The 13,201-nt window shown below is 27.3% G+C and overlaps 1 protein-coding gene across 1 annotated transcript; it reads right to left on the bottom strand.

Annotated features, from left to right (window-relative positions):
• Positions 1-5,306: 5,306 nt before the first annotated feature.
• On the bottom strand, positions 5,307-7,547 carry LOC124919818. Its single transcript, XM_047460161.1, has 5 exons — positions 7,212-7,547; positions 6,645-6,886; positions 6,299-6,557; positions 6,034-6,213; positions 5,307-5,631 (listed from the first exon to the last, which is right to left on the bottom strand). Exons 1-5 carry the CDS (start codon positions 7,239-7,241, stop codon positions 5,308-5,310), a joined length of 1,035 nt encoding a protein of 344 aa, XP_047316117.1. The 5' UTR covers positions 7,242-7,547; the 3' UTR covers position 5,307.
• Positions 7,548-13,201: the final 5,654 nt, after the last annotated feature.

Here is a 13,201-nt window from a genome sequence, read left to right as displayed (position 1 = left end):
GTACACCGAGCCATGTTAGACTAACAACATTTTGAAGTCGGTCCACGCGTTGGGAAACATTTTTATATTAATTTTGTGATTTGCATATTTTAATTTTAACTAACAATAATAGAAATGTAAATATGATCAAACAAAGAAGTAGATTAAAAACTTCCTTTTGTATTATTTCTCCAAACATAGAACATTTGATCAATTCTAATTCATATGAAATGGAATGAAATTTCTAATTTCAATTATATTTATCCAAGGGTAGGGTTTTTTTAAGTGTTTGAAACTGATAAATGTGAGATATTCCACTTGGGTTGAAGGTTTAGTTCAATGTTTTTGTGACTGTATTTATGTGTGTATTTCTTTAGAACAGTTCTTTCCTTTCAGTATGAATGTCTGAACTATGTGCATGGAGTTTCTGGCATTGCAATAATGTATTTCCATGCATTGAATAACTTTTCCACTGCAAAATGCTTCAGTACCTATACTATTCAAAATGATAAGGATGCAAGTATGTCGTAGTAGTAGTAGGCAATGCTACAAAACAAATAATTAAACATTTGATTTGTTTTTATAGGTAAATACATAAGATCTCACTCATTTGGTAACCTGTAAATATGAAATTACAATGCAATATATTGATCAATGAATACTTTTCCGAAGATACATACCACATGAGATGGTATCCATAAGTAAATATTGCTACTTCCTTTAGGCAGACTCATACTACTGACGGCTATAATTATTCCAAATTATGCAACTAAAGACACACCAAATACATACACTTTGTTTTCCCCTTTTAGGAGCTTGCTTTTAGTTTCCATGGGAATGACCAACTCCAGGGCTGTGACCAGGATCTGTAGGCCTGAAGCTATCAACATGTCCTGGTGGTGGTGCTGCTGATGATGACTGCAGAAATGACTCCGCCACTTGATTTTGTGCAGGCAGTGTCTGAACTAGAGATTCATACACTTCTTTTATTTGTTGAAGCTGTAGATTCTTCTTGGCTGGTAATATGAATTCATTGTCGTGGTTTCTTTTGTTTGATCTTTCACTTATCTTAGGACTGTATGGTGCAGCAGCCTTTGTTTTGTTTGTCAAGAGTTGACTATGGGATATGAGTAATGGAGTTTTAGTTATGTGTGGTGACTTTAGTTCTCTTCCTTCTCCATGCTGGAATATTACTTGCAAGAACATTAATGCAGCAAGTAACACAATGATTACATTAGCCATAGGGATGGAAGAAAGAAAGGATAAAGGGATGGAGAAAATGTTCTTGGGGGTGGGGGTGGGGGTGAAGGGAAAGTGATTCTATGTTGTGCTGAACTTCTCTATCTTTTGGGTATTTATAGAGCTGGTTGATTTGGGGAAGAGTGGTTGTACAGATGTGTTAGTTATGGTAAACTCAAAAATTTGAGTTGAAAATTCCAATAGGTAAGATTTAAGGGGGGGAAATAACAGTTATATGTATATAAAAGAGACTCAAAGTTTGCAATACTGATAAAGGTACAACTATAAAATGCACAAGCCTAGCTATAACTTGAAATGGAATATACAAACAAACATACTATCTGTAATTTATATCTTGTTAGAGTTATTTGATTTTGAATATGTGATTCTAAGACTTACTTAACATTACCCTACCTTAAAAATGTGTTTATCTTTGATGCATCTAGGTCATTTGTACTTGTATATATATATATATGTTGCTTTCACATTTCTCTTGCATTTCCACTTTTACTATTTAATTGTAACTATGGTGATTTCTTTTTATTGATACTAATGTATATATCAAAAACTAATATATGAGAGAGATATCATATAAAATAGAACATATAGATAATTTCTTGCTCAGAATCAAACTTTCTTCGAGTTTATTATTTCTGCAATGACATGTATATATAGGAGGTGTATAATTCTTCAGGGACAGTTTCGCCTTGAAGGGATTCCTTAAATTCCAATTGAGTTACACATCTATCTCCTGGGGAGTTGATGAGCACTATCTTTGGATCCCTCCAAAATTTCTTTTTTTGCTTGAGACGCTATTCACGTAGGCATTCTTACTCTCAAAAAGCTTAAAAGAAAATAATTTTTCCTTACTAACAAATTCAGAAATTTTCCTTACTAACAAATTCAGTCTCTGTCTTCAAGTCGAAGAAACGATCAATCATATTCTCCTTCATTGTCCCATGGCCTCCTTCATTTGGGCCCTTCTTCAGAAGGTTATAAATCATCCATGGGTTATGCCTCCTAATATTAACATAAGGGACTTTTGAGAAAAATGGATCTCGAGATGCTGAGATGGGTCATTAGCAATGAATGAAAGTGCATCCCATTTATTATGTGGTGGATATTATGAAAATAACAAAATAGGAGATATTTTTAAGAGAATAGTTTTGGGACAGATAGGATTAAAGGTTTTTTTCTTCAAGTTTTTGCATCAATCAAGAAGGGGATGTGCACCGAATGAGACAATCTCGAACTTATCAAAATCGAACTTTATTGTATTTTTGGTTTTTTCTTTCTCCATCCTCTTTTTTTCTGCAAAACTGTTTAGAAATATTTCTTAGTTCCACTCTTTGATTTCAATAAAAGTTGACATTTTTAGAAAAAAAATAAAATTATAGTTCTGCAATCATCATCACCATTGATAGATTACATGAAAACAAAAATGTTAGGTTTACTTTTGCTGGTTTTTCTTGTTCATGCAACTCCTCATTCATTTGTTCTCCTTTCTAGCTAGGGCCACCGGCACTAATAGCTGGGACTTAAACTGAAAAGTTTCTTTGGAAGTCCAGCCGTCCAATCTGTTCAAACTCTGACCGAGAAATAAGCATACACTACTTAAAGACTGGATCTTTCAATATTTTTTAACATGGTGCGGTTGGTATGTTGTCTGAAGCTATATTATTATATTAAATATCAGCAGAATCTTCTGTTGTATTTTAGCATATTAATTAGTAGGTCTTCTTCCAAAACCCCACCATTACCCCCTTTATGAAGATATTTCTTTAATCTTAATTCCTTTGTTTTGTTATTATTTTTCAATGGTTATGGGCAACCTAGCCTCATGCATGCTTGTTACAGTTAAATATATTTTCTGCAAAAGAGACAAGCTGCTTTTCAAGGTGAGATCCTTACTGTCTAATAACCCTTTATTTTTAGGGTACTTTTTGCAGTCTTTTGTTGGAAGGATTTTGCCCCTTGCAGCCTCTTTACAGTTGCCCAACTGTTGTTAATGACTTGAAAATTTCTTGAAGGGTCCAAGATTATGGTTTGGAAAATTGTGATAAATTTTGTGGGATGATAACCTCTTCTCTCTTGTTGATATAGTTTTTAAAAGTTGAAGCTAGCATGAATTTCACTGTTATGACATCCACTTTAACTTAAAGCGTTTTAAGTAAGAATAGAACATGTGACATTTGATCTCTTAAGAATCACTTTTTTCACTTGAGCTACTTAAATGAGTTTGAGAGAAATATCTGACTAAAATTTTAAAAATATTACATTAAATTGAGATTTAAGATTTGAGAGAATGCTAATATATTCTCTTTTGTTACTGACTTTTAGATTCAATTAGATATTGAAATTGTCTTATATCTCAGCATTTAAATTTACTTTTATTGACAGTTGTGGTTTGCTTTTCTTTCCTCTTATGTTACAACTGTATAGATGAATCTCACATGTAGCTGAGTTCTTTTTCTTTCTTTTTTTTTTTTCTAAAGAAGGTAAATTCTTGTTATAACATTCAAAAATTCTTGAACACTTAGTACATTCACATTCTAACAACATGAAAACAATTAATTAATTCTTGAACACTTAGTACATTCACATTCTAACAACATGAAAACAATTAATTATTAGATTTTGTTTTAACTCAGAAAATCTCATTCTGTGCAGATTCCTTGTTTCTTGATTTAGGCGAAAGTTTGGAGATAGAAGTCAAGCTATTTTTGCGCTCAAAACGTCCTTAGGTTAAGTTCATTTCTCATTTTCAATATTATTGAGATACCCAAATTGGACTCGATTATCAGATTACTTTTGGTATTTTACAAATTTATTTACAGTATTAACATAATTTAATTTTAAACAAAAACAATATTATATTTGAAGTTGAGTAATAACTTATTATAGTATTGTTCTAATTCATAGCAAAAATTCTAATAAATAATTGAAAAGGTTAAACAAATTTATTTTATATAATAAATATTATTTATTCACAATATAATCCTAAGACATAATCAGATTTTAAATATATAAATATATAAATGGACAGTACTGTCCTTCTCAATAAATAAATGGAAAATATTGCAATTTAATATATTTTCATTTTAGGTCAAGTTAATAATTTTTTTAATATCTAACTATATATATATATATATATATATATATATATATATATATATATATATATATATATATATATATATATATATATATATATATATATATATATATATATATATATATATATATATATATATATATATATATATATATATATATATATATATATATATATATATTGAGCTTTATAAACTAATTTTAATCAAACAAAATTAAGTAAGAAAACATTAAAATAATAATAATTTTAAATAAATTTTATTATTAATAAATAAAGACAAAAAATCAACTATACATCAAATTTATTTGCAACTTTAATAAATTCGAATCAGTTGTTCAATTTTATTATATCGAAACTCTATATACGACGAATCGAATCAGTTGTAATTCAATTTTATTATATCAAAACTCTATAAGACGAATCGACCAACGCTGCTGCATCATTCTAGACCACAAGTATCGGTTCCTAATCTGAACAATTTGAAAGCATAACAGTCATTTTGAATACTCACTCAAATTCAGTGGTCAATTTGTATTTTTGCTATAATATACTGATCATCACTTCATCATTTAATAAACAACAATCAAATATTGAGTAGAAGATGAACCCTAAACCATATTCACTTACAGAAAATACCCCAAAGTAATTTTTTTCACTGGCTTAAACAGTGAATTTAGCAAACACACAAACTAAAAACCTAACAAAAATATAATTTAAAAAATTGCATTGATTCCAGCTCTACACACCAACTGTAAAAAAAAAATGGAATTGACCAACAAAATAGCATGTTCTCCTTTGAGCAAAACAAAGGGCAAACAACCTAAAGCTAAACAACAAGCAAGTGGTGAGTATACTTGTTTTCATCAATTAGATTAGACCCTAATGTGATGTTAGTGGTTGAGATTAAGTAAATTTACCATATGATGATGTCAACCTCTAGTTGACCCAAAATGTCGAGAAGCTAAATATATTAATCAGTAGTCAGAACCGACAAAAGTCTCGTATGGTGTCCCCTTCAGTGTCTTGTTAACATCATCCCAATTTTCAATGTGATTCGACAATTGTCCCTTGTGTATCTTAACTTGCCGACTACTCAATTCTCTCACAGGAATATTCAAGAACTCTTGTACTCGCACCAGTTTAGTACGATTCTTCACAAGATCCTCGTAATACAAAACCATATGTCTCGTACTCCTGAATAGTTCCAACGCTTTTGTTGTTGTCACTTCCATTTCTTTAAGGTTACTCACTAATGATGTAGAATTTATTCTCGGTTTGTATTTTGATAGTATATCCGCCTGTTCACAAATGAATGAACCAATCAAAAGTTGTTTCACCTTAAAGGGATCTTAGCCCATTTGGATAACTTAGTCAAATTAAAAAAAATTATTAACGAGATTTCTCATCAAGATTCAGACCTAGATCAAGAAATTGTTTCAAATGGGTTATATCAATCAAAAGTTGTTTCATCTTAGAGAGATCTTATCCCAAACAAAGGCTAATAGAAAAAAAAACAAAAAAAAAAAACAAAGGTATGACTGGCATAACATCTACAATTGGATTCAAAAAAGCATAGGCTTCTGGCAATTTTGCGAAGAAAAAACTACTCGTGGAAACAGTTAACCAGATGAGATGACATTGAGAAATAGAACTTAGTCTGACACAAATTTATTGACAATTTCTCAAAAACAGAGACCGACCTCTTCTGGCGAGTGAACGTGAGATTTGTGGACACCATTTAATAACTTAGCATATCGATCATACGAATTTGCTAGCATTGACACCATTCGACGCAGTACATTCCTTCTAAATAGAAAAACTACAGAAACGCCTCTTTCATTGAAGTAATCTGTAATCACATTATGATGTTCCAAAAGCCCCTGTAGAAAAGTTAAAACTAAATAAGAATGGAGATTTCGGGTTGTTCAAAACTAACTACAGTAAATAATAATAATAATAATATACCTGATTAAGCATCCACTTGAAGCCAACCGCGGCTGAGCAATGATTCTTAGAGGCACTTGTAAACCAGTCCAAATTATAAACTTTATCCAAAGTCTTAACAATGGTAGAAATATCTTGTCTCCTTTCCTTAACAGAAAATATCTCACCATTAGAACTCACATTAACATGACTGTTTAGTAGCGTTTCAAACCATCCACTTCCTGACCTCTGCTCCGATATAATAACAAATAACCTTACTGGATTACACGAACATTCAGCCCTGAGACAAGAAAAAACACCCAAACAATGAACCTAGGCAAAACAAAAACAGAGAAGGAACATGTTAACTGAAAACTCTTTTGCATACCTACTAAATGTTTCGGGTTTTGGATAATGCAAGTAAGGGAGTTGAGAACGATCCACAACCCGGGCATGACATGGCCTCTCCTCGATGATTCTGAAGTTAACTGAATCAAATATCGGCCATCCATTTGACTGCTTGATGCATATAGAGCAGATATAGATACCGGTTAACATTGAAAACATGAGAACGATTGTTCTTGAAAGCACTGACAGTTTCTTCTGTGGCTTCACTATGATTATACTGTCCTGTCATCCCCATCATCATAAATTTCAGTCAAACAACAATCTATGTATATTATTACTAATATCCAAAGGCAGCAAGAACAGTTGATGATAATTTAGTAAAAGATAGAGTCAAATTTTCCATCTTGGCTTAGATCAGAATGCTAAATGAAAGAAACTAAACAGACCCTTCATTGTTAATCCAACTGTAACAGCTTTATCCAAAGACATGCATACATTTTCAGTTTAATCATCGCCAATAGATCGAAAATTGAAAGAAGATCCGAGCAGAAAGATGGGTTTCAGATGAATGAAGAAATCAAAGTCTAATAAATGTTATCATTATTACCTTATTGAGAAAACAGACATCTTCTGCCATTGCATCCCCCACCCAGAAACGAATGCAGCTAAAAGAGAAAAGAGAGACTTTTTCCAGCTAGGGGTGTCTCAGATTGTATTTGTTCGTTGAACCCACTTCCAATCGGCGTCGCCGCCGACGCCGCCGCCGCCTTAAACGCTAAAAGAGAAAAAGAGAATGATGGTAAAGGGCTTTACCTAAATATGAACCCAGAAAGAACTCGTCTTCAGCTCAACAACTTCGCTCCTATCTTGCCGCTTCCGCTCCCTTTTTCTCTCTCTTATGGGAAATTGCAGAAAAGGAAGGACGACTATTTTCAAATAAAATACATTGATGACTCTGAGAAACTTAATACACCATTAATCTAGGGGGCGAAATAGACCAGAATCCAGATTCAGTATCACTATTTCCACTACAATTTTCACTTTATCCAGAGAGAAACCTTGAGTTAAAGAGATGATTTTTTCTATATTATTCTGGAAATAGACTATTTCCTGTATGAATGAATATGATGACCCCAAAGCGCGTGCGAAATCTCATGGCCCCTCAAAAAAATATTGCATGACTTTTTCTGACCAGTGTTTTTTTATAATTCAAAATACCATTTTTTTTAATATAATTGTAATGGTCATTATATATTTATTTTATTATGGTAGAATGTCTTTTAATTAGATTAAAATATAATAGGATCTTATCTTTGATTTTAACTTTAAAACGTTCAAGGAAGAATATAGGTTACTATAATCTCTTATTAAATGTGTAAATTTAAAAAATATAAATTTAGATTGGCCGGCAATTATGGACCCGATAGAAAAACACGATCCGAACCGAACACGAAAAAATCAGATTAGAGTTATGTATTTTTGAGTTGGGGTCACCCGTTTAATTTGATTAATAAACCTATCAAAATTGAGTTTCTTTTTTTAAGTTTTGTGTTTTTTTTCCTACTTACCCATTTTTTTTTTATAGGATTTTCTTTTAAGCGAATTTGTGATTTAGCTTTATTTTTGTTTCTGTTGTTGTGATTTTAATTTGAAATAGAGATCTGTATTAATTACATCTAGTTAAATTGTGTTGTATTTGAATTGAATTAGATATATCAAGTAAATCGAGTCAGGTTTGAATCAATTACAAATAAACAGGTTAGGTTAGAGATTTTGACTCAAATTATTAGTTAGTATAGTTGAATCTATTAACATGTCAACCAGTCAACTTAAGCTTGTCATGAATTGTCACTCATAATCTATATATATCTAATTATGCTTAATTTAAACTTTTGGAGTTTTACACACGCTTCATTTACAAATATTCATTCTCTCCTAAAATATTAATTATTCTTTTTCTAAATAATTATTCATTTCTCTCTCTTAATTAATTTTATTATTTTTTATTTTCTCTTTTATAAAAAATATATAATAATAATATATTACTTTTTATATTTTATCTCTCATTATTTATTTATTTATTTATATATATATATATAAACTTTTATTTTTATTAAATATATTTTATCTCTTAATAATAATAAAAAATAGTTATTAGTATGAATTTTAAAAGTTAAGTATATTTATAAAAACTTTATCTTTAAAAAATTATTAATTTATCTCTCTTAATTATTTTTGTATAATTTTTTATTTTTTCTCTCCTACAATATATATATATATATAATAATAAAAATATATTACTTTTTATATTTTATCTCTCATTATTTATATATATATATATATATATATATATATATATATATATATATATATATATATATATATATATATACTTTTATTTCTCTTAAATATATTTTTTCTCTTAATAATAAAAGAAAATATATAATGAGATAAAAAAAAATTAAGATATATATATATATATATATATATATATATATATAATAAGAGAAAAAATATTTATATAAATTAAAAAAATAATTAGTTATTGTTATTGATTTTATAAGTTAAAAATGTATTTATAAAAACTGTCTATATATATATAAATATAATCTTATTATATTTATATATAAAAATAAATAAATAAATATGTAATATTATATATATATAATTAATGATAAATAATGATAACTAAATTCATTTTTCTAATTATTTACCTTCTCAGTATATATATAATATATATATATAATATATATATATATTATATATTATATATATATATATATATATATATATATATATATTCTCACTAATCATATAACATATATATTTTTTAGGTTATATATTTATATATTTATATATATATATATATATATATATATATATATATATTACATATTTATATATAATAACACTATATATAAAAATACTATAAAGAAATTCTTATAAATGTAAATACTTTTTATATATTATATTATTTTTTTATCTTTTATCATATTTATATTTATATTTATATTTATATTTATATTTATATTTATGAGTATAAATAATTTGTTAGTTATAATTGATAATAAATATTAAATATAAAATATATATATATAATTATAAAATTATTTCAACAATCTCAATCTCAAGTGGTATAGTAGTTAAAGCGTTTACATTTTATGTTTAAGATTAGAGTTTGAACTCTAACAAATGTGAATTTAAATGGTACACTTTTTAACTGTGGATAAGAGGTGAGATTCGATCGGGTGGTTTGTTGGTCGAGAGATAAAGAGATATATGAAAAAAGTGTAAGTCACAAGATGTGGATTAATGGTTGGTTTGACTAGGTATGTGAGATCAGGAGATGAGATTCAATCGGGTGGTTTGTCGGTCGAGGGATAAAGAGACATATGAAAAAGTGTGAGTCACAAAATGAGGATTGATGGTTGGTTTAACAAGGTGTTTGAGATCAGGAGATGAGATTCGATCAGGTGGTTTGTCGGTCGAGGGATAAAATGACATATGAAATTGTGTGAGTCACAAGAGATCGACTAAGATTGATGGTGGTTTGTTATGGGATAAAAGAGGCATATGAAAACGTGTGAGTCACAAGATGATGATTGATGATTGGTTTGAGGAGTGATAAGAGGTGTGTGAGGTAATGAGATGAGATTCAATTGAGATTTAGTGTGGGTGGTTTGCCTCATGAGATGAGATTTGATTGAGATTTAGTTAGTGGTTTACCAAAGAGGATAAATATAAAAGGTCTTTAACAAATTAGATATTAGTGGTTAAAAATATACAAATGAGATATTGATTGACCAAGTATATGAATTAGATGTTGATTGACTGAAGGTTGTCGATTGAGATTGGTTGTTGATTTATTGAAGTGGGTAAGAGGTCGACTAAGATTGATGAGTGGTTTACTGACGAAATAAAGAGTCATATGAAAAAGTTTGAGTTACAAAGGTTTTGATAAGATTGGTGAATGGTTTGCCGAGGAATAAAGAGACATGAAAAAGTGTGATTCACAAAAATATGGTAGATTAGGGGATTGGTGGTTGGTTTGACGGGGGATAAAAGGTTTGTGAAAATGTGTGATGTCACGAGATAAAATGTCGATTGAGATTTGATGATTTGTTTGCCAAAATGAGGATAAATGTAATAGTGTAAAACATATCTAACATTTACTTTAGATAAAAGAAAAATATATGACACAATTTAAGGAAAATTTCAACATAACTATATAGATAAAGATAAGTTGACTTGATTCTTGCTAAGAAAGTGATTCTTAAAAAAAAATTAAAAAAAATCTAAATTGACTTGATTCAACTATTTAAGAAGAAATCTAAATTTATTTTAATTATTTTTCAAATTCATAATTTTTTATTTATTTTTTTTTTTTTAAGATATTTGATAAATTTTAAAATATATGTTAACATTAAAATTTTGTATTTTTTTAAAAATTAAATCTAATTTTAATTTAATTAAATTTGAATAATATTTATTTTATTTAAAATATTTATAGATAAATAATATTTTGTTTATATTATTACCCGCACAACATTAATGCTAGTTTATATAATTTGATATCATTAATCATAATTTTTCTATTTTTTTAAAAAAAAAATAACATTTAAGTTTGATTACTATTTAAAATATCTGATACATTATTAGTCACAAAATTATATTAAATATATATAAAGAGAGTCAATGTTTTAAAAGTGTTAGTATGAATGGGAACATTTTTTTAGTGGTTTTATTTAAATATATATTTTAAACACAATTTATACAAATTTGTATATTTTTTGAAGTGAAATAAAATATAATAGAGAGTGAAAAGGTAACAAGGTGCATGTTCAAATGGATGATGGAGTGGAGACAACATAATGATAATAATGATAATGATATTAATAATAGTTGAAGATTGTGCTTAAATATGAAGCAACATCTCAATATGCACTTTTTTTTAAAATATTGATCATGGGTAGTTAAGTTTGTTGTAAACCAATTGGAAAAGACATAGCTTAGTAGCTACTATTTACAAAAAAAAAAAATTTTATAAACATCAAATTTTATTAATAACAAAATGATCCTAGATTAATATGAGAAAATATTATAACCCAAGTTATTACACAATCATGCAACACAATAATACACGTGAAAACACTTAAATTCAAAGAGGGTTAAAATAACAACAAAAATTGTTTTATAAAAACCTAGAACTAACTATTAAATGCTTGGATTGTGACTAACTATTGATATCTAGGTTTTAGCTAAAATTGGTAACAATATAATTAATATATGGCCTCTTTATATATATATATATATATATATATATATATATATATATATATATATATATATATATGTTAATGTTATATTTCAATTGAACCTCACATTTTGCAATTTGTCATATTACCTAGCATAATTTTGCATCTTCATCTTCAAACATTGGATTTTTTTTGTGGGACTACACTAACATGAGCATGTGTTACCAGTGCCACTAGGCCCAAACCAACAAATATAATATGGGCTTATTTTAAAACAGCTAGGTTTGGAATGAAATAAGTTTATTTAAAAATATATATATTATATTTGGATAAACAGTTGAACTTTAAAATAATATACATTTTTAATTCAAATGAAATTATAATTTCAATCAAAAATCATTATATATATATATATATATATATATATATATATATATATATATTCTTAAATTTCACATTCACAATGAAAATCGAAATGAAAAATTTTGATATCTTAATAATGAAAATCATTATTTTTTTGGTTAGTAATGAGAAAAATATATTTATATACTGAATCCCTGTTCTAATTATAATCCATTTCCAATTTTTCCAAAAACATAGTCATAGTTTTGTTGTTTAATTAAAAAGCAAATCAAAATCAATTTATATAAACTGCTTTTCTTTAGCTTTAACAAAAATCATATTAAAATTACTAGTATATATTTAAAGTATATTTTATAAAATTATCTTATTTAAATTAACATTTAAATGAGGTACTTACCCTAAAATAATAATGTTTTAAAATAATTATATATTTTTTATTCTACATCAGGAAGTTCCAAACAAAGTAAATCAAAACTCATTTACTCTAAATAAACAAATCAGAATGTACATCAAACAACTTCTTATAAGGAAAAACACTAATATATATATACTTTAGCTAAATATATAAGAATCATATTTTAAAATAGAACTTTAAAATCCCACAATACTTTAAAACGAATCTATATATTAGGACAAATAAGTTTCATAATAATCTAAATTCCAAACCAGTCAATATAACATGATATTACATTTAATATATTAACATAAATATAATAAATCAGATCATATTATGATGATATTATATATTTACTATAAAAGTCAATATATTATTATTCTTTATAAACATGTATATCTTTTGAATTAAATATATTTCAAAAAGAAAATCTCAATTATAAACATATAGTATAAATATTTGTTATAACATATTATGGTAATATTTAGAATTCACAACATATAAACGTTTGATTTAGCATGTGTGTCTCAATTAAAGCTTATAAGGACTTGTATAACGTATGTACAAAAGAAACATCCGACCAAT

Source organism: Impatiens glandulifera, chromosome 1 (genome assembly GCF_907164915.1).
Source record: "Impatiens glandulifera chromosome 1, dImpGla2.1, whole genome shotgun sequence".
NCBI lineage: Eukaryota > Viridiplantae > Streptophyta > Magnoliopsida > Ericales > Balsaminaceae > Impatiens > Impatiens glandulifera.
The sequence above is the reverse complement of the archived record's forward strand: the minus strand, read 5'-3'. Positions and strand labels throughout refer to the sequence as shown.